Source organism: Psittacula echo (genome assembly GCF_963264785.1).
Source record: "Psittacula echo genome assembly, chromosome: 2".
Classification (NCBI taxonomy): Eukaryota; Metazoa; Chordata; class Aves; order Psittaciformes; family Psittacidae; genus Psittacula; species Psittacula echo.
In genome coordinates, this window is record NC_137737.1 from 38,923,452 (window position 1) to 38,944,853 (window position 21,402).

Here is a 21,402-nt window from a genome sequence, read left to right on the forward strand (position 1 = left end):
CTCAAGTCTTTTTTCAGATTGTTTCATAGCTGAGATGAGGACAAGTTTGGTTTGGTATTTTGTATAGAAATAAACACAGTAAGCATTAAACATCATTATTGTCTTTTCCTATTCAGTATGACAGTTACACCACTTTATCTGCAATCCGTAGTATGCTAAGGTAAATCTTAATGCTTACTTTCAATTGATCCATGGCTTCATTTTAGCAAGAGGTATTGTAATTGTGAGCTATGATTTTGTAAGTGGGATGAGTTAACTGAAAATAAAGTTTATCAACAGATGAACTCAAGATACCTTCAGTAGTGAATCAAAACATATAGTGGCTTATATGTAATACTCAGAATATTGGTTTTTGATCTTATCAGTGTATTTGGGATGTAGTTTACCTAGCAGCCTCTTTTTGGTTCTTATGTATGCTGTTTTGCCTCGTTCTTCTGGTGGGGAGAATATAATTATGCAGGAAGAACAACCTGAGGCATGGATTATGCCATAAGAGCTTTTAAATAATATTTCCTAGGTGGCTGGGGTTGGTTGCCTGTTTATATTGTCTAGAAGCCAACTTCTTTTTATCAGGAATGTGCTTAAAAGGTGCCTTTGAACTACATAGAACTTTTCCTGAGCTGGCTGGATAATGGCAGTGAGATGACACAAGGGCCTGTATCAGTTTTTCTCCAAATTGTAGGAATGCTTGTCACTTGTAAGAAACTTGTCAATGATATCCACTGTAGAGACTCTGCAAGAGGTGCTGATTTCAGTGACTTTCAAGTAAGACTGAGAAATGTTGGTATAGTGACCACGCCTTTTGGCCAGCAGTGAAGTTTGACTGGGGACTGTCAGCTGTGAGCTGCTTTAACTTAAATGTTGTAGTTAGAGAATATAGGTTCATATCCTCTGTTAGACATATATTATTCATTATTGACATAATAGTTAATATTTCTTAACATAATATTTAATATTAACATAACAGTTATATGATCATTATATTAACATTATGATTTAACATAATACTAAGATAATAATATTTAATATTAACATCATATTTAATAATTATTATAATATGAGACCCCACTTGGAGTACTGTGTACAGTTCTGGTGTCCTGAGCATAAGAAGGACATGGAACTGCTGGATTAAGTTCAGGGGAGGGCCATGAGGATGATAAGGTGGCTTGAGCACCTCCCATACAATGACAGGCTGAGAAAACTGGGACTGTTCAGCCTGGAGAAGAGAAGCTGTGTGAAGACCTCATAGCAGCCTTCCAGTATCTGATGGGGGTCTACAAGGTTGCCAGAGAAGGACTCTTCGTTAGGGACTGTAGCGATAGGACAAGGAGTAATGGGTTTAAACAGGGGAAGTTCAGGTTAGGTATAAGGGAGAAGTTTTTTACTGTGAGGGTGGTGAGGCACTGGAACAGGTTGCCCAAAGAAGTGGTAAATGCTCCATCCCTGGCAGTGTTCAGGGCCAGGTTCGTCAGAGTCTTGGGTGACGTGGTCTAGTGGGAGGTGTCCCTGCCCATGGCAGGGGGGTTGGAACTAGATGATCTTAAGGTCCTTTCCAAATAAAACCATTCTATGATTCTGTGATCTTATTTCTATGATAAAAAGAGGACATTTATACAGTTTTAATCTTCACATTCTAGATCTTGAAAAATGGCAAAGAGGATGCATATTTCATTGGTTTGCAGCTCAGTGTTGACCAACGGATGAGGTAGGCCAACTAGAACCGTTAAACTTGCATTGTGCAAAAAAAAAATTACACTGCTGAACATGTATTTTGAATATTTATTAATGAATTCTAGCTTCCTTTATTCTATGATTTATATTAAAGAGATGCCCCAACTCAAAATTGTAGGTAAAAGTGTTCTTATTCCTCATCCTTAACTGTTGGGAAGAGACTGTAAAAAAGGAAAAAATGCAACTTATTTTCTTTTTGTAGAATAAAGATAGCTGTTGCCATCATAACTTCAGGTGCACTGGTTTTCTTCAAGCCTTTTTGGATGTTAGCATCCAGTACAATTTTGATTTTTACATGTGATGTTAATTTAGGCCTGGATTCAGTTCAGTCTGGGTCTTGAAGTGTCTGGATAGATGCCTAGTAGTTTTTGGTTCTCCTTATAGTCCACAGTGATAATGAGGAACCTCCAGAGTATAATTAGGATGTTAGGTGGGCCATATCGCCTTCTGAAAATGAGATGTCTCTGCTATTCCACTGGTTTTGTAAGGACCCTAAGATGAATATGCTTTTAAGTGAAGTACCTTCTGTATGTGCTTGGAGGGTGAGCCTGGGCTTCTCTGTCACTTGCAGCCCAATAGGAATATGTCTCCTAATAAGTATTTGGTTACCTGGTTATGATTTTATTCTTTTGCTTTAATCTGTGTGGATGTGCAACTTTTTCAAGGTTTGTATGGAAAGGCACATTGTCACAGGAATTTCCTTGTAGGTGCTTTGACATGCTATTTTCCTTTGCATGATGGAAAGAGGAAAAAGATGGAAAAAGATGATGCGTTTTACCAGTGTTATGCATAAAACTGCTTCTCTCTGCACTAGGCACAAGTAATGTATGACTTGGGGGAAATGGTGAGCATTTGGGGCTCTCTCAGGCTGAAATGTCTGGCTTTCACATTGGTTATTTTGAGCATTGTCCTATCAGTTGCAAAAGTGTCAGCGTACTGCTTAAATGCAGAGTAAATACAACTTCAGCATACACACACCTATATCTTTGTGCAGAGAGTAAGTTTAGTGCAATTAAGAAAGAGGCAAACTGACCAAAAAACCTTGTACACCTTAAACTATGAACTGCTATATTAGATGTATTGCAAAATTACTTTGTGTAACATGGAAGCCATTCTATTTGTATGTTAAAGAAGTGTTTTTTGGATTGTTTTTCTTAAGCTGGATGGATGGCACTCCACTGAATTATTTGGCATGGGCACCACATGAACCTAACTTTGCAAATAATGATGAAAACTGTGTAGTTATGTATAAGAACTTAGGTGAGTTTTGTATGTTTGTTCCTGAATTTCATTATTTGTGTGTTTGTGTCAGAACATTTTTCTTTCTTATGAGAGGCGCCTCTTTTTCCCCTTCTTTTTGCTCTTTTGTAAAATGTTACAGTAGACCACAATATTATTTTCAGGACATAATATTTTTGTGCTCCTATGTTTACCTTAAGCCTAGCATGGGGAAACTCTGATGGAGGTTTGTGCTTGTGTTGCTATGTAACTGCTTTATATTTTTTTCTTAAAATTGGCCTAATGTTCCACTATAACAGTGGTATTTCTAGTCCCTGGTTCTATGGTGCTTTTAACATTTTGTAATTACGGTGTGTATAAAGTGATATATCTAACCTAAATGCTGAGATAGAATAATAATAAACTGAAAGACTGAGGATTTGGCACTTTGTGTAAGAATGAGTGAAACTGATTCCTGTTTAACCAGTTCTGGATGTGGTGTCATACAGTTCCCCATTTATCTTACATTCAGGATTTTGGAATGATATAAACTGTGGTTATCCAAATCCCTACATATGTGAAAGGCACAACAGCTCCATTAATTCAACTGTTCCTCCAACAACATTTTCAGCTCCAAGAGGATGTCATCCAGCTTGGCTTTCTTTTCATAACAAGGTACCATACCAAATACAGTGCATGTTGGGTGCTTGGAAAAACCCAAAACAAGGCAATTATTTAATAATATTTTTTCTTATTAGAATAAAATATGATTTTTTTTGTGGGGAGCTGGTTTGCTTGCCCATCCGCTGTTTTGCAGGAAAGGTGCTTTTTTGATGCTTCTAATTGAGCATATTCAGTTTCAGCAGACAAGTCATACTCTAGTTACCTCTTCAAAAGTTTTGATATGCATTTTTTAAAGCGTTCAGACAGAGTTCCTGAAGTACTGATGCTTTGATCTTCATGTTTTTTAACCAATCATAATTCTTTCTCCATACTGATTATATTTTGTCTTCCTTAACTTTACTAATATGATATGCTTCATAGAGTCAAATAAACAGGCAGACTATCAGTCATGCATAACTTACTACTGTTAGCTGGCTGTCTATAAAAGGTCAGGTTTTGCTTATTTTCTAGGGATTTCAGATCAAATGTAGTATGTCTTGTTAAGCAAAACACTTTCTTGAGACATTTAATTTTATACAAAACAAGGACCAGTACAAAAATCTCATTTTAAGCTGAATGTGTTTTTTTCAGATAAATATATTATTTTACTGCCTTTTCTCCATCCTGCTTTGCTGAAAGCAGTGCTTTTCAATCTGTGAGGGATATTGGAGGAAAGATAATACATAGAGAATTTGTTCATGTTTTAGTGTTATAAAATATTTGGATCTACGGAAGATGAACGTGTCACTTGGCATGCCGCACGAACAGCTTGCATGAATTTAGGAGGAAACCTGGCCACTATCGCTAATGAACAAGTGCAAGGTATGTAATTTTGTAGCAACTAGATGGGATGACATTTCATTTTTACAGGATGGCTGTTGTATTTGTGTGAATATGGACAGGGTTTGAATAATGATTGTGCCTCTGATTTTCCTTCCAAAATGTCAAATTTTTAGAAATTTACAATGAAGTTTTCACCTGAATCTATCAAATTTTAATGTTGTCTTAGATATACATATACATGTATATTGTCCTGGCAGCTAAAGTAGTGCTTTTTCTGCTTACATACGATACCAGGCAGACCCAGCAAGTTTCATTCCAAATGATGCAGTTTCACTAGGTGGCATTAACTTGCTGCATAGCTTTTCTGTTAACTCAAGCAGAACACTAGGGTCAGAACTGGCTGTCTTTGGGCAGCTTAGGGCAGAGATTTGACTGCGCATACGTCTACCCACAACTCACTGCTTAGATGTACCATTCTTTTCATTGGATGCACTTATTCTAGTGAACCTAAGAGCTGCGTTCCTGGCTATGTGCGATGAGCAGAGGGAAATTACCTCATGCATGAATAAACATGGCACAAATTCAAATTAAAAATTGGGGAAGATTTTGATGGATGTTGATAACACCCTCATTTTAGAAATATTGTTATATACTACAGTGTTGAGAAACTAGTGTTGCACAACGCATACTGTTTGTGAACTCAAAAGAGCATACTGAAAAATCAGCCATTGTAAAACACGTCTGTATTGTAGTCTGAGCAATTAAGTAGTTTAAATTTAGACTGCTGACATGAACTTATGTTTTCCACTTGTGAAGAAATGAAGAATCAAACTTTCACTTTTCAAATGTAGTTAAATTCTCATCCAGCATAATTTCTGCAGTACAGATTTCAGGTGGTTGGTTCATGCACAGGGCTTGAATTCCAGCTATAAGAGAAATGAGCAATAAAGCTACTAGCACAAAACTATTGTTACTGCTGGCAATGTAGGTATAAAGGCTTGAGTTCCTGCTTCAGTCTCTGGCAGAACATCAATGCTAAAATTTGGCAAAGACATCCACAGGTTTCCTGAAGTGTAAGTTGCATTCATTTTAAAAGACTAAAGAAGGTGAATGATTGATAAAGCATCCAGAAAATAATCTTTTTGTAGAGAAAAATAAGCTCATAACAATGATTGTAGCAGCTGGCAAAAGCCATGGTGTGTTCATTTTATCATAGTGTTTGATGTATTGTGGATTAGTGGGTTGATGAATGCCAGCTGACCTAGCCTGCTCTATCTGTGTGATAGCCATGCTAGCTAAGGAACATAAGCACCTTCCTGAACCATGCAAAGCTGTGGTAATTGATTTGCTTGTGCTGACCAGTTCTGTTGAGACTCATTTTAAGCAATCTGCTTGTGCCTTCTGCTCCTTGCTAAGACAGTGCAGGCTATTGGCAGGTGATACAGGGACAGAGGAAACACTCTTGCAGTTCTGTAGCAGCCCTGTTTGTGCACAGGCACAAGTGGTAGGTGCCTGGTGATGTCTGATGCCATTGTGGGATAACCACTCTGGTGAGATTATCAAAAATGTATGTGATCTACATGGCTGTGTATTTCTAAGTCAATGATTTTGTGAGGCTAAGATTCAAAAATGTCCTGAGACATTATAAATAGCGTTTCTATCATGCTTTTGGGACTCATCCCAGTACCAGATTAGGTACTTAGCTGAAGTATTTTGCCCAAAGCCACAGTGATATATCTGCTTCCCAGTTCATTATACTCAAAAGATACCCCCTTTTCACTTTACCTGCTTGTGTTCTCAACAATGAAGTGTTCTGTATTTCAGAAAAAAATATTTAATATCACCAGGCTTGGTGAGGTCAGACATTTCAGTTGTCCTTCACTAAAAGTATTTCTCTTTTTCTTTGCCTCTTTTTTTTTACTCTAGCTTTCCTCACCTTCCATATGAAAGATTTTGTTACTGATACATGGATTGGATTAAATGATATAAATCATGAAATGAGGTTCCTCTGGACAGATGGAACAGGAGTTTACTTTACAAACTGGGCCAAAAGCTTCCCATCAGGACATATGGATTTATACTCGTATGATGGCCAGGTAAATAGAAGTCACAAGTTTTTCACTGAAATTTGATCTTAGATTGCATTTACACATATGCTGGGATTTGAGACATGTTAGTGCTTCACTTCTTACTTTCATATTTTACGCATGTCGTATATAAATCCAAAAAGAGTGAATGGTTTTGAGCCCTTGGGCAGTTGCTGTATTAGCTGGTGACAGGATCTGTGAAGTGCTCATAGAAAGACTGGTTTCAGATTTCAGTTCTCTGTGCCTGTAAAAGCTACGCTGCTTCTGTGTTCACCGTGCATTCTCTCAGAGGCTGTAGCAAAGAGGACAGTAGGATTCTTACCTCATTGCATTTGCCCCAAAAGCACATTGAATGAGCACATCCTCCTAGTTCTCTGACCACGGCTGTGCCTGAACTTAACAGGTTTCTCAGTTGTATGTAGTTTGCAATGTACACTTTAAAACATTCCCCTCTGTGTCTTACGCTGAAGGAAATTCTGCCAGTCACAGCTGCGGAAGGGACATGAAAAGCGAGCCATTCAGTTTTTACAGGAAAAAAAAAAAAGGAAAATCACTTCCCCTATTTCTCTGTCGTACAAACTGATCTGATAGGTCATAGAGTTCTGCAGAGCTCTGATCTTACGTGTTACATTGTTCTGTGGTATGGAACTACAGCACATTGTAGGACTAGTTCTATTTCTCTTGAATGCCATTTTTAGTATATAAATCTTATTTTCCTGTATAATGTCCTTTTTCCTGTTTTTGAAAGTAGCACCTCTGAGCTTATCTCTTATGGAAGGAGAAAACCTGGGAGAATTCAGAGTTTAAAAGAGAAATCATCTTTAAAATGTTGCTTCTGAGAGGAATATATATTTTTATCTTTTTATGAAAAGTAGTAGGATTTCTATGGAGTTGTCTGTGAAAATTTATAAAGTCCTTATTTTATAAATTTGAGATTTAATTTTAAGTTTATTCGATCTTAGGAAAAAATAAGTGATCATATAAGTTAATACAAAATACCATGCAACTGTTCAGATTGAAAGATTTAAATCTTAATATACTTCACTCACAAATGAAGTGTTTCTCTCTGCATCTCCCCCAAAATAAGTATATAGAATAGAATAAAATAAATATGGATGCTTCATTGCGCAAACCCATTTGTTCCCATGCAGCTTTTTTGTATTCATCATTTGTTTAATATGTGCCGACATAGGTTCTAGCTATCATGTCCATGTCAGAGAAATTGAAGTGTGAGTGCTACTGACAAATCAATGGCTGCCTCTGGGCAGGACCAGTTCTAATTTTACTATGTGCACTATGACAACTTGCAACAATAAATTTGGAGAGACTGATATGTCAGAAATGTTGCATTGCTCATTGAAGGTCCAGGTTTTTTTCCTGGGGCAAAGTTAACTGGTCTTTTCTACAGTAGTTGACATCACTTACCTTTAAATTGCCTCCATGCTGTATGCCTGGAGTTATAAGAATACCAGAATTGTTCTGGTCTGCTTATCCACCTAATGTTGCACAAAAGAACAACATTAAGTAGTCTGTGCAAGAGGTACAGAACCTCCACATCATAAAACATATGCTCTGAAATGTTACAAGAGTATGAGAGTAAAACTACAACATACTTGTGTCTGAAGGGGTGCAAAAGTTTTTTCTTTGCTTCTTGTAGATCTTTGTAACTGATCTTATGTCTTTTTGCCTCGAGGCTGATTGTGTTGTCATGAGAAACAATCCTGTTAAGGAAGCAGGGAAATGGGCTGATGAAAGTTGTGATAACAACAGAGGATATATATGCCAAATTAATGCAGGTACTTGTCTTTTTGGTTCAATCAAACCTTACTTTTTTTTCAGGGAATGGCTTGGGTGCATGGATTTCAGCATTATTTTGCTTCCAGTAAAGATACATCCACAAATTGTTTTTCAGGCAGGAACACAAAGGTCATGTGTGTCAGAGGTCTGGTTAGAGTCACTACTCTTAGCTGACCCTTCTCAGTAATGGCCATGTTCCTACCTTCCTGAGCTGGAATTTGCATCTGCATCTTTGTCTTTACTATGACCCTTGACATGATATTTTGTCTGTTACTCTCTGAACACATTGGCTTTCAAAACATGTTCTGGAAAGAACTGGCTTGTTAAATGTAGCATGAAATGTCTGGAGAGTGACTGCAACTCACCCACACCAAACTTAAACTAATTCATCTCCAAAAAGGAAATTAAAAAGCAATGAAAATCTGGATTTGTCTGATTTAAGGACTGATCTATTGTGAAGTTTTTCTTTTCTCTGACCAAAAAAAACCAACCCAAAATACTTGGAAAACAACACAGTCTCTGCAAAACATTTCTTTTGATGAAAAGATATTTTATTAATGAAATTGTGAGCTAATCTAATCCTAATTCATTTCAGTAATACTACTGGAGGATTATACAAAATACTTCTTCACTCGTTGTCAAAGGTTGCTTTAAGATGCTCTTTGCCTTTCTACAGATTTGCCATTGACTTTTATTAGTGATGTTGGCTTAAATAACAGTGTATCTAACCCACGCTGATTAGAGATTAGGGAACATGGAATCAAGAAAAAAGGCTTTTTGTTTAACTTTATTTGCAACCACAGTGAAATCACAATCCGCTTTTGGACGGATTATGAGTCTTTTTTTTTATCCTATATTTTACAGATGCTGAATTTCTGCCTTCTGCAAGTTCATCCCCATCCAGCATTATGCGTTATGATAACAGTAGTTATTTGTTCATCCATACCAAAATGAACTGGGAGGATGCACGGAAAACCTGCAGACGTGATCAGTTTGACCTTTCCAGCATCTTAGACCCCTACAGTCATTCATTCCTGTGGCTAAAGATGTTAAAGTATGGGGTGCCTATGTGGATTGGTCTTAACAGTAATGTGGTAAGAATATCGAAATAATTGAACATGATGCTACTTCTCTCATTGACAAATCAGGAGCTGAAAAGTCTTATTATTATCTCATTACTTTAGCTTATTAGTTTATGTCTTGGTCATAAATATTTTAGTGTACTGTCAGATTTACAGGTAGGAATCTGACCTCTTCAATTACTCTGATTAAATTGTATATATTACACACATTTTTACAATTTTGCTGGGATATTACACTCTGTGCATTTCCAAACAAGATATTTTAGGCTAGCATCTTGAACTAGCTCTTTATATATATAGTGTATTTAAGATAAAATCCACGTATTTTAAGATGTACAGTAGAAATTATTTATTCTAAATAACAAATGATTTTCAGAAACAGAATAAGGTGCTGTTGCTACGACTCTCTCAACATTTTTGAGGATAGTTATCCAAATAATTTACTTGTTTACCTCATTTAATTTTATTTGTCTCCCCTTTCACAATTCTTTGATATTTTGATACTTTCTGGATGGTAAAATACGCTACCCTTTCTCCTTGGCACAGACACCTGTCTCACATTCACTTCATTTGGCTGACCATATGACAGAAGTACAAATGAGTGAATGTAACACACCACTTCCTAAACCCCAAAAGATTCCCCTAATCTAATCAACAGTACGATTCACTGAGTTCACCATTTTTGATGGGAAATGATTAAGCTTTTGAATATGCTGCAAGTTAAAATGATATACATTACTTGAAATTTTTGGGGAAATAGATAGTACAAGAAGTAATCAGACTTTTGCTCCTACAAATTATTTTAAATGAAATTTTTATTAGTCCAAAATTAACATTCTGTTACATTCAGAATTAATTTGATGTCACTTACTCTGCATTTCCTTTTGCTGAAAAGTATTTTTTGCACTGCTGTATTTTTGGATAAATTGTTGCTTGTCACAACAAGAATTAAAAAGTTTCACCATTTGTATTTGTTTCTGATTTCTTAAAAGAACCTTCTAGCACAAGGTGCTGCTTAGACAGACATTTGACCACTGAAGGAATGGTTAATGCTTACATTTAATAATTTCTACTGGTTTGTTTTATTCTCAGACCAATGGGCGTTATGAATGGATTGATAACTGGAGAATGAAGTATACTAAATGGGCTGAAGGAGAGCCAAAACAGAAGATAGGCTGTGTCTATCTAGACATTGCTGGAGCCTGGAAGACAGGATCATGCAATGAAAGTTACTTCTCTGTCTGCAAAAAAGCTGATGGTAAGAACTTGAATTTGACCATTGTAATTGCAGTGATTATCTCAATAGAGTTCATTGTGCTGTGTTATATATCTTCTGATATAAACTTAGATGCTGGGTTTTAGTTCAAGAGCTAAATAAATAGAATAATTAAAATTTATTTGGGTCGAATGGGGTGTTTTAAAATGAGAGCAAACACATACTAAGAAAGAGCTAAGATGACTGTGAATGGCCATGACTTCACATTAATAATCTCTGATGTATTTTGCAAAGCTTAGTCTCACATTACTCTGCTATTTATTTTGATATTGAGCAAGCATGCAAGACCAAAACCTTTAGAAATCAAAAAGCAATGAATGCTAGGTAGTAGTCACACAGGTACAGGGTTGAAGGGAGAAGAGCTGAATGACCAAGCCATAAATTGACACAAGGAGTATTTACCTATAACAGCTTTTCAGATTTTCCTTTTATAGCTGAGGACAAACTTCAGGTGGTATAGAAATCTTTAAGGATACTCCTTCAGGATACCTTCTCTTATGTTTTTGACCTGCAACTTCTGTTAATATCATCTGATAATGCTTTCTGCATTCCATGATATTAGGTCACAGCCCATATGGCCCTAATTCAGCATAGCAGTCAGGCATGAAAATATATTTGTGAGTAAAGAGTTGAGCTGAGTTTAAGCATCTGTTAAAAGATCAAAGTATGCTGGAATTCTTAGCTAGATTAGATTTCTTAAGACTACAGTTGCAGTACTTTTTATTCATAGATTCAGGATTTTCACGTTATTGTCTTGTATTAAGCAGTATGGACTGCCAAGATTACTTTTTTTTTTTTTTTTTAAAGACCTGAGTGAGTTTTCACACATTCAGTTAGAATAATCTGTTAATGATAGAAGAATGCATAAGAAGCTGTTTCTTTAAATTTTGTGCTTTCTTCTTTTTTAAAAATACATTTTTTAAACAGTTCAAGCTCCCACTGATTCCCCTCAGCTTCCAGGAAAGTGCCCTGAATCAGAAGGACATAAGTCTTGGATTCCTTTCCGAGGTCATTGCTACTACATTGAATCTTCATCTACAAGAAATTGGGCCCAGGCTTCTTTAGAATGCCTTCGACTTGGTAAATATTCCCCTTAACCAGAGAACACAACTTTCTGAATTGTTTTTCCTCTCTACGAAAGGCTGAACTTATGCCATGTATTTTTGTGATTTCAAGGGTGGTCCAAGTGTTGGATAGGATAACTGCGTCCAGTTATTGCCTTAATCTGTGAGGATATGAAAAGGAGCTGTCTACCTATTGACACACACTGTCTTTCATGTGTGTGGGACCAGGCATTAGAGGAGCTCTGTGGCCTGGAGCGGAGGTCACAAAAGTGGAAACTTTGTCCTTTGACAGGACAGGAGGTAATCAGCCTCATCCACAGCAGGCACTAAATCTTATTTTAATGTCATTTTATACATTTATTCCTGATCTAATTTGCCCCTTCTTTATTGTAGTTTTATACTACTGGAATGAAAGTTACAGCTCTCTAGGCAGAATATATTAAAAAACTAAGGTTGCTGTGCTGTTTTCTTCTTGCAGCTTCCTTCTCTGGGAAAGTAGTGTAAGATTTGTTATACTAGACTTAATATGTCAGTAGTGTCTATAGCACTGGTAGCAGTGCGACTTAGATATCTAACCTGCCATCAGAGTATGCAGAGATCTTGTTCATGCTGCCAGTGACAAGGTTGAGAATGTGTTCCCTGTAGGCACACACATGTACAATGCATCTATACATATATTCATGGCAGTCCACACAGGTCAGCACAGACAGAAACACAGAGCACTCACATGAACACAACCTGCACTAACACCTTTACTATGCTCCCCTCTCTGGTTGATCAGGATGAAAGTCTGTTAGTGGAAATAGGTACACAAATACAGTGTGGATCCCTCCAGCAGCTGGACTCAGACACTTAGTTTGCCTTGTAGCTGGCCTATTGATCTCAGTGTCCTCAGTTGCTGCGAGCTGGAAATATGAGCTCGCATGGTCACCAGCCTGTCTCCTGTTGCTGATGCACACCCATCCCCACCACACACATGCACGCTGGTCCCTCCAGTAGTTAGTCTGCCATGGTCTCACCTGTAGAGACACACAGGGATACACAGACATACAGAGCTAGCTGAAATTCCCCGGGTCTTCCAGTAGCCATCCCCTCCTTGGTCTCACCCTCAGAGATGCACACACACTAGTGGGTCTCATCCTTAGAGACAAGCAGCCCTTAAGGTCCCTCCAGCAGCTGTATGAGACTCCCCTGGTACCTCTGACAGCCAGCTTAGTATGTGGTTTCACCCTTGGTGAAACACATCACACACCTGGCTGACTAGGCTGACCTGATACTCCCTAGTGATCACACACTAACTTGTGTACGTGCACTTGCTCCAGTTGTGGCACCATGGACACAAGGGTCTCTTACCCATGGTCCCACTCCAGCTGCTGGTACTTAGACCCCATGCACACACATGCACACGGAGTGAACAGTTTTCACCTGTAATAGTAGTTAGAAACAGGGTTTAATCAGAAGATAGGACTGTCTGCCCAGATCATGTGCAGGTGTGGCCAGACAACTGTACTGACAAGAAAACTGTTTGCACATTATCAGTCTTTTTATCCTCTTATCCCTCTATTTTCCCATCCTTGTTCCTCCCAAATGATCTGGGTCCATGCCTCTCCCTGCCTTTGCTTCCTCCCCTAAACATCTGTCGTGGTTTAAGCCCAGGCTGTAAATTAGAACCACGCGGTCTACTTTCTCCCCCCCTCCCCCCCCTTTCTTCCCCCGCTCCTGGAGGAACAGGGAGGAGGATCAAAAGAATGCAACTCCCACGGGTTGAGATAAGAACAGTTTAATAACTAAGGTATAACACAAATCACTACTGCTGCCACCAATAATAATAATGATAAAGGAAATAACATGGGAAGAGAATACAACACCTCACTGACCAATACCTCGCCCTCACCCAGCAGTGATCTAGCCCTTCCGGGAACTCTCAGTTCTACATCCTGGGCATGACATGCTGTGGTATGGAATACCTCTTTGGCTAGTTTGGGTCAGGTGTCCTGTCTCTGCTTCCTCTCTGCTTCCCCTCCTCCCTGGCAGAGCATGAGACTCACAAAGTCCTTGGTCAGACCAAACATCAGTGTTATCAGCTCTGTTCCTAGGCCGAAAGTCAAAAACACAGTGCTACACCAGCTACTAAGAAGGAGAAAAAATGACTGCTACTGCTAAACCAGGACAACATCTCATCCTAAGTCTGTGCAATCTTGAAATGCTTTTCTGCATCCCATCATGTGTCCCATAACACTAGGCAGTAACACCCCTCAATCTGAAAGGAGCTCTGACATTGTGCTGTCCTGATGGGTTTCATGCCTGGCCACTGTGTCTGAGCATGTCCTGCAACAGCCCTGGGAGGGGCCTGAGCAGGATGTTCTGAGTCCATAATCTGTGTTCTTCCCCTGCCATTGTGCCTCTTTGCTCCTCTGGGCTTGTGAAGAGTGGCCTTTGATAGGCTGATGGTTCCTGTGATGGGCGTGTGAGTAACCAGGGAAAAGGTCCCCTATTTGCCATTGTCTCTCTGTGCTCCCTCATGGATGTGCAGTGAAGCTTTTTGTCACACAGCATAACAGTAACCCATCTGATACTATTCAACAAAAGCGGAACAACTAGAAAAACATAAAGACTACACTGAAAAAAGAGGAAGGTTCCAGGTTCTCTTATATTCTGCTGTCCCTGCTTGCACTCTGGGTTTTGTTTGCAGTTGGACATTTTTCAATTATATCTTATCCATAGCAGAATTCTGAACTGTCGTAGAATTTATCAGTAGCTCAGCAGTGATTCAAATGACTTTTATATTTGCATTCTCTGTAAGTGTGTCTTCCTTACCTGAGAAACAATAACTTCAAAAATTCAATAGCCAAATCAAAACAGTCAAGTACCAAACACAGCTATTGGCTGGATGCTAGCCCCACATGAAAGACAACTGAAGATGTACTTCCTCTGGTGTTTAATGCCACTTCATACAAAGCCATGCAGCTCATTCTGTCTCCTGGCTCCATGCTGTGACTTCTTGATTTTGCTAGAGCATCATACAGAATGAATCACGGCAGAATGCCTGGTGTTGTGTGTGGATGAATAACAGGGTACTATGCTAACTGGGCAACAGATGACCAAGATGATCTTTGTTTCTCTTGTGGCTACAAAGAAAATATAGGAAAATAAACAAGCTGTTTAAAGAGTTAAACTAATGACAGTGCGTTATAAATTTGGCAAAGTCTGTGCTATACATGAGCTATACAAAGGCTCAGAAAATATTTAATCATTAATGTGCAATGTCATATTGTGCACAGACTGAAGTTATACATACATTTTACTAAAAACTTTAGATTTTTTTTAGTGTGGGGGTTTTTGCTTGGGTTTTTTTGGGTTTTGTTTGGTTTTAATAGTAACACATCAGTAGAAATTTATGCTGATTGCAATATTGGCCTGTTGTATTTTGCCTAGTATCATTGTTTAGTTATGCTGCTATTTCCCAGTGGATGAGGAAACAAACAAACTGTTAGTGCATTGCCATGGAAATGATAAGAAATACATCAGCTGCAGTGCTAAAGTCCTTCATAAGATATTATCCAAAGTTAGTTTTTGTTTTGAACTTCAAATTCAGTTTGGAATTTGGCACAGATAATCAATGGCAAAAGAAGACAGGCATTTGACAGGACAATGAGAATGCTTTGTGCTAGAAGACTTATGTCTCTAAGAGATTATTCTTTTTCTCTGTGTCTTCCAGGTGCCTCTTTGGTATCAGTTGAAGACTCAGCTGAAGCCAACTTTCTGACATACACCACGGAACCACTTGAAGGGAAAACATCAACTTTTTGGACAGGAATGTACAGAAATGTGGATGGTAATTTGTTTACATTTGACATCATTTTGCTTGATAGATAATAGTTACAAGCTGTTTGACCTGGGAGTTGAAAGCTTCACGTTATACTTTTGTAACTCATAAAAAGTGAAATCAGGAAAGATACTATATTATCATCAGAGGGGAAGCTGATGAATAGTAATCAAGCAATAAACAGTAATATATAACAGAAAGACCAGGTATGGAACTTTCATCTTAAAGCAAGAAAAGTCTTATTCACAACAAAGTAAAGTGCAAATGTGCATATAACAGTACAGGCAGGACTGTGTTTGGAGTTGAGATGAAGTCTGGCTCTTCTCAGGTGTGGAAGGGGCCCTGGCTTGATGTACTTGTCATTGAGATACTCTAGTTTTTGAGCTAGAGAGCAACGTATCTGATATCACCTCTAGTCTTTGGAATGACCATCCTGGAATGACCAGTGACCCATCTTTAGTTACAGCAGACCCTCAGAGCTTCACATTTAAGGTGGAATTGTTTGTGTCTTTGGAATTGTTTATCACAAGTTTTTCTATTTTCTGCTTCACTGTAACAAAGGTAAGGTAAGAGAGAACAGGCAATAAGCTGCTTTAATTAAATCTTAAATTTGCTGATTATTGCTTTTTTCAGTAATGTTAGTATTCAGTAAAAATCTGTACTTATGATAGACCTAAAAGTTGCTCCGGTCTTGTGCTGTTCAGACTAAAAGCTCCAATGTCAAAGGCAAGACTGCAGAATTGTTCAGGTGACTTGGGGTGCAGTTTTCTTGAGTTTTGGAGGGTTTTTTTTACAGCCACTTCAATGACAAACTAGTTGGGGAGAAGACAAGTATTCAAATACATTACTTGAATCTTAACCAGGAAAGGGGATTTTTAAGCAGAGGAGGAAGAATTTGAAGAGAGCAATGATTTAGAAGCATAACCCATAAGGAAAAGCTAAGGTTTACTCATGTGGTTAATGGACACATAAAATGTGTTTTAAAGTCATACAAGAGCGGATGCAGAACAATACAGTTCTTAGACTGATCATAAACAAAAGAGTTGCTTCAGCAAGTAGATGCCATTATATTATTAGATAATGATTATAGTGATTTCAGCATAACTGCATAACTAAATTTCATATCTTTGGAAAAATTATTATATCCAGACACCATGTCCTGTTTTTTTTAAAAAAACCAAAATGTGAAGAATCTCATAAGAAAATAAAACACAGCTTTCATGCTGAGTCTAAGAATTTGCTTGTTCGAGTACAATTTAAAAGTCACAAGGGGTAAATTTGTTCTAAATAAATAGCACTATTAAAAGAAAGAAAGAAAAAAAGGAACAGGAAGGAAGAGACAGAAAGTCCCTGCACCGCTGAACAACAGTGATCACAAGATTTCTAAGCGAATCTTTCAAAAGGAAAATTGTGTGAGTAAAGTCAGTGGAAAGGAGCAGAAACTAAAAACCAAATGGAATAAAATTGTATTTAGAAAGACTTCAGTGCAGGCTTTGAAAAGTGTAGTACTAAACCTCCCTGCAAATTACTGAAATAAAGGGCTTTCTTGTAAAGATAAATTATGTTTTAACATGAGTAATTTTTATAAACTGAGTAAGTAATTAACACTGCACCATTGCAATATATTGTTGGAGATACTTCTTTAAACTGTCTTGCCTTTGTAACATCATAATCCAGATTGGCGTGCCATTTTCCAGAAACTGTTGTTATATCATTTGGATAAAAACGTAAGGGCAACATGCATTGTCAGACCAGAAATTTTAATAGTCTAGTGACCTGTCTCCAAGAGAGGCCACATGTAGATTTCTCAGGAAGGCAATAAATGTGGAGCAGGTGTGAAGATGGAAATAAATACTATCTTGGTTTTATGTATTCAATGTTTTTCCAATTAGGGGAATGGCTGTGGCTAGACAACACTGCAGTGAATTTTGTCAACTGGAATGCAGGAGAGCCTTCCCCTCAACAAAACGAGCACTGTGTTGAAATGTACGCAAACTCTGGGTACTGGAATAATTTCTATTGTTCTTCCTACAGAGGCTATGTTTGTAAAAAGCCAAAAAGTAAGTGCTGAACATTTATGAATTTGTTTCATGCATGCAGTACGCTCCTTGTGTGCTAGCATTGGTAGATGGCTGATGCACTCAGTGCATTTTAGCTGGGTGTTTTGAGATTTTATAAATGCTGAGGGATGCATGCCAACAAAAAGAATAACTCTTTGAAAGTACAAGTTCTGACCAGTGCTTAACTCCCTTCAGAATTGGCTTAAAAAATTGTGTTCCTATCTTAACTGTACCTACTGTATACACTTACTAAGTTTGCCTGTTCTATATTGATAATTGTTGAGTAATCACAATGTTAGTACTGTGCCTTGCACACAAATTTGTCTCATGTATTTGAAAATACATTCTGTGGGATATACCGTCGGCTCAGCCCCTTGATTACTTCTCTCTGGCAGTCTCATGTGCCTGCGTTTTCAAAGTATGAAGTAGTTACTGTGAATTGAGTATTTTTGAATTGTAAGTTAATGAACAGTTTTGAACCTTTTGTCTCCGTGTTCTCTTTTTTTGAGAAGATAAATGAATGAAAAGCAGAACATATGCTAAACTGAAAGTGTCCTGAAATAATAGAGTGTGCAAATTTGACAGTAAGGACATCTAGTGCATATGAGTTCCTGATCATTTCTTCCAGCATGTATTGCAGTATCAAAACCTCTTACTAATATTTACTGAGAAGAGTGAAATGCCTGTAGTAGCTGAAATATGCCCACTTCCTCTACGTAGGAGAAATGAAATTCTGCTTTTCTTTCTATAAATTTGTTCTCATGCAAAATTATTCTTACTTACTCAGATGCTTGTAATGATGACTATATCTTCTACGGGAAATACTGCAGAACTGTCAGATACAGCCATCTGTATGATTCAGAGTCTAGTTGTCTGTGTTTTTACATTGTGATTGACAAACAAGAAGGCACTTTATTTTAATACTCTATCCAGAAAACTCTCATTCAGTTAATTTATTTTTCAGGATTAGCTTCAGCCAGTCTAGCCTCCTGAGCTGGAATGCCATGGAGTCAGCCAAATACCAGTGTCAATGCAAGGACTAGACAGTTGCTTACTCAAGAACAGGGGACAGTTGAGTCCTATACTGTTGCAGAAACACAGCTTGGCTTGACACAGTTTTGTAAAGCTGTGATAATGCTCCATTTGCAGAATTGAAAAAAAAAAAGCAAACCAACCCACCAAACTAAACGGCTATAGACTAATAAATTAAGTGTTAAAAACATGATTTTACTTAGTTGCACTTGCCATGGCTTATATTTCTTGTTTTCTGAAGAGGCTGTAAATGCAAAACTGTGATTGAAGCCTTCCAATAGAATAGATGCAATTTTGTGTTCTATTTATGGAGGTAATTTTTAAGACAGTAATCTGAAATTCTGGAGCTGGTCTCTTTCATAAATAATCTAACTTTATTCTGTAAGTAAGGAGGTACTCCGAAGAACTGTTCAGTAGTTCAATAGGTGCTAGTTGTCTGTGCTAGAGATAGTAACTAGGTATATTCTAGGGGGAGAGGAACCTCAATCCATCCCAGTTCATCAGTTTGATGCCACTGTCAGCAATAGCTGCCCAGAGCCTGGAGAGGGATCTCAGATTCTTCCAGCAAGCCAGATTTCATGGTCCAGATATTAAATTTTAAGTGAGCTACAAACATTTTAGTTTGGATGTGATATGTGTAAGACACTTTGGAGTCTGTGAGTGATTTGAATTGCCTGTGTAGGTATGCCATGAAAGTCTCTTAGCAAACCAGATTTATTTTACTTGCTACATTTTTGTAAGACAACAAGTACTGCATTTGTAATTATACTGAGGAGTATGTTTGATCATCTTTGTCCTGGAGATGCTGTGTAGATTTTCTTATGGTTTTATAGTGATGTCCATCTCCATGGAACAATTTGATGATTCTTCTTTTCTGCTAGTGTATATAAATAACTACATAGGAGACCATAATACAGTAGACTATGGTGCTGTGCCTTTTGATAGGCCAGATATAGCTCTGCTTGGACTAAAACTAGGTGTTTTCAGTATGTAAGGGTGTGTATTATATATTTATCTGAATATGATTTTCAGTATTTTCCAAATGTAGAAATAAAAACCAGAATAACATAATAACATAATTCTTTTCCGATGTTCCAAAATGCCAGCAATTGAAATGCCACCAGCAGCTGAAGTACCACCAGCTGAAATGCCTACAAAGGGTAAGAATATTTTCTTTCAAGTAGCAAAAATCTCATGTAAGATCATAAACAGAACAAATCATATTATGTATTATGTCTCTGACATTTTCTGATATATCTATTTCCTAAGAGCATAGGATAAAATATTCTTCATTCAGTGCCCAAACACAGATTAAAAATAATAATTTGTGATGTATGCAGTGGTAACATTAAAAATCAATTATTTTGCCTCTCATTATTTTGAAACAAATGGAATGCTTTTGCTTAAAGGATCATTCTTTCTAAAGAAATTGTTTCCAGTAATCAGATAAAGAGTATGTGGTGTCCTCTTTATTTCTTTGTATTTGTTTTCAGCAATGACGAAGGACAAGAAAACTCCTGCTTTGAACCATGGTAAAACAGGAATTGTAGTTATTGTTGTCATCCTCATCCTAGTTGGAAGTAGCCTTGCAGGTTATCTCTTCTACAAAAGAAGGAAGAATCGCTTGTCAACACATGACAGCTTTGAGAACAATTTGTATTTTAATAGTGATGCTGTTCCTGGAACTAGTGACACAAAGGATCTTGTGACCAATATAGAACGGAATGAACATGCGACACTTTAATGTAATGAAATGAAATGCAATGTAATATGTAATGTAAAATGTAATGTAATAAAATAAAATGTGCCTTGTTTTAATAAAATTATGCAACTAGATTTAAGCCAAAGCCATTGTCTCATATGCAAATAGCATAGTAGCCAGTTGCAGTGTGTGCGTAATGTTATTTACAGCAGTTACTTTATTTTGTAACCATTGTATAATGTGTAAGATTTCAGATATCTTGATTTGGTGGCCCACACTAGTGAGTGTGGGTCTTAAGGAAAGAGATAATATTGACTAGTTATTAAATGGAACAATAGAAATGGATGCAATAAAGGAAGTAAACTGTAGACAGATCCACTTGAGAAGGCTTTCAAGATTTGAAGTTTCTGCAGCAGATTTATTTCCAACCATGCTAATACACAGATTCTCCATGCTATTCAACAAACATCTCTAATTCTACCCTATCTCAAGCATTCCTAGGGACTCAACTACAGGGGTAGTTACTGGATGACAGTTTGTGTTTCGGCACATCCTCTTTGAACCACATAGAGAAAAAATCCTTTTCTGATATAATTTCAGTTCCCACAATTACAGACATCACAGAAAACCAAGTAGGTAGTTCTTGTAATTTCTTTATTCCAGAATTTAATCAGGTAAAATCTGACAGGCTGCTGGAGTGGAAAGTGTGGTTGGCATTTACTGCCAGTGTCCTGGCTGCCCGCAAGTCTGTTGGTCTGGGGGAGGTAATGAAGGTGATGACAAAACTTCTTTCTTTACAGGACAGTTACTGAGGAGAGGAGGAACGTTACTTCTATGTGTTTGGAACTTTTACAGGAGTGCTGGACAGCTGTTAGGGTTATCACACATTAGTACTGTTCTCCTGCAGCCTCTCAATGCACAGCATAAGTTTGTGGGGTGTGTGCTGAAGTCAAGCATCATTTATCTCTACGAGTGTATTAGTTACTACTGATTTTATTTCCTTTCTAAAATGGCTGGAACAGTTAGCAGTTATGGAAATCTTGGACTCCCCAAGGTGGAGTTAATATTCATCTTTGTAAAT

At 37.6% G+C, this 21,402-nt stretch overlaps 1 protein-coding gene across 3 annotated transcripts in view; it reads left to right on the forward strand.

The window, feature by feature from the left end:
• Window positions 1-20,640, forward strand: part of LOC308218076 (macrophage mannose receptor 1-like) — a 57,013-nt gene extending 36,373 nt beyond the window's left edge. For 2 of the 3 annotated variants that reach the window (XM_080611680.1, XM_080611681.1), the window contains 13 exons: window positions 1,638-1,705; window positions 2,891-2,991; window positions 3,482-3,624; window positions 4,320-4,434; window positions 6,322-6,491; window positions 8,176-8,278; window positions 9,144-9,373; window positions 10,454-10,619; window positions 11,565-11,717; window positions 15,420-15,536; window positions 17,420-17,587; window positions 19,726-19,779; window positions 20,113-20,640. In XM_080611680.1, the coding sequence (XP_080467806.1) occupies window positions 1,638-1,705; window positions 2,891-2,991; window positions 3,482-3,624; window positions 4,320-4,434; window positions 6,322-6,491; window positions 8,176-8,278; window positions 9,144-9,373; window positions 10,454-10,619; window positions 11,565-11,717; window positions 15,420-15,536; window positions 17,420-17,587; window positions 19,726-19,779; window positions 20,113-20,363 (1,839 nt within the window). In that variant the 3' untranslated portion in view covers window positions 20,364-20,640. Of the gene's footprint in view, window positions 1-1,637; window positions 1,706-2,890; window positions 2,992-3,481; window positions 3,625-4,319; window positions 4,435-6,321; window positions 6,492-8,175; window positions 8,279-9,143; window positions 9,374-10,453; window positions 10,620-11,564; window positions 11,718-11,813; window positions 11,962-15,419; window positions 15,537-17,419; window positions 17,588-19,725; window positions 19,780-20,112 lie in introns of those variants that run through there. The other variant, XM_080611682.1, reaches the window with a different exon arrangement.
• The last annotated feature ends 762 nt before the right edge of the window (window positions 20,641-21,402 follow it).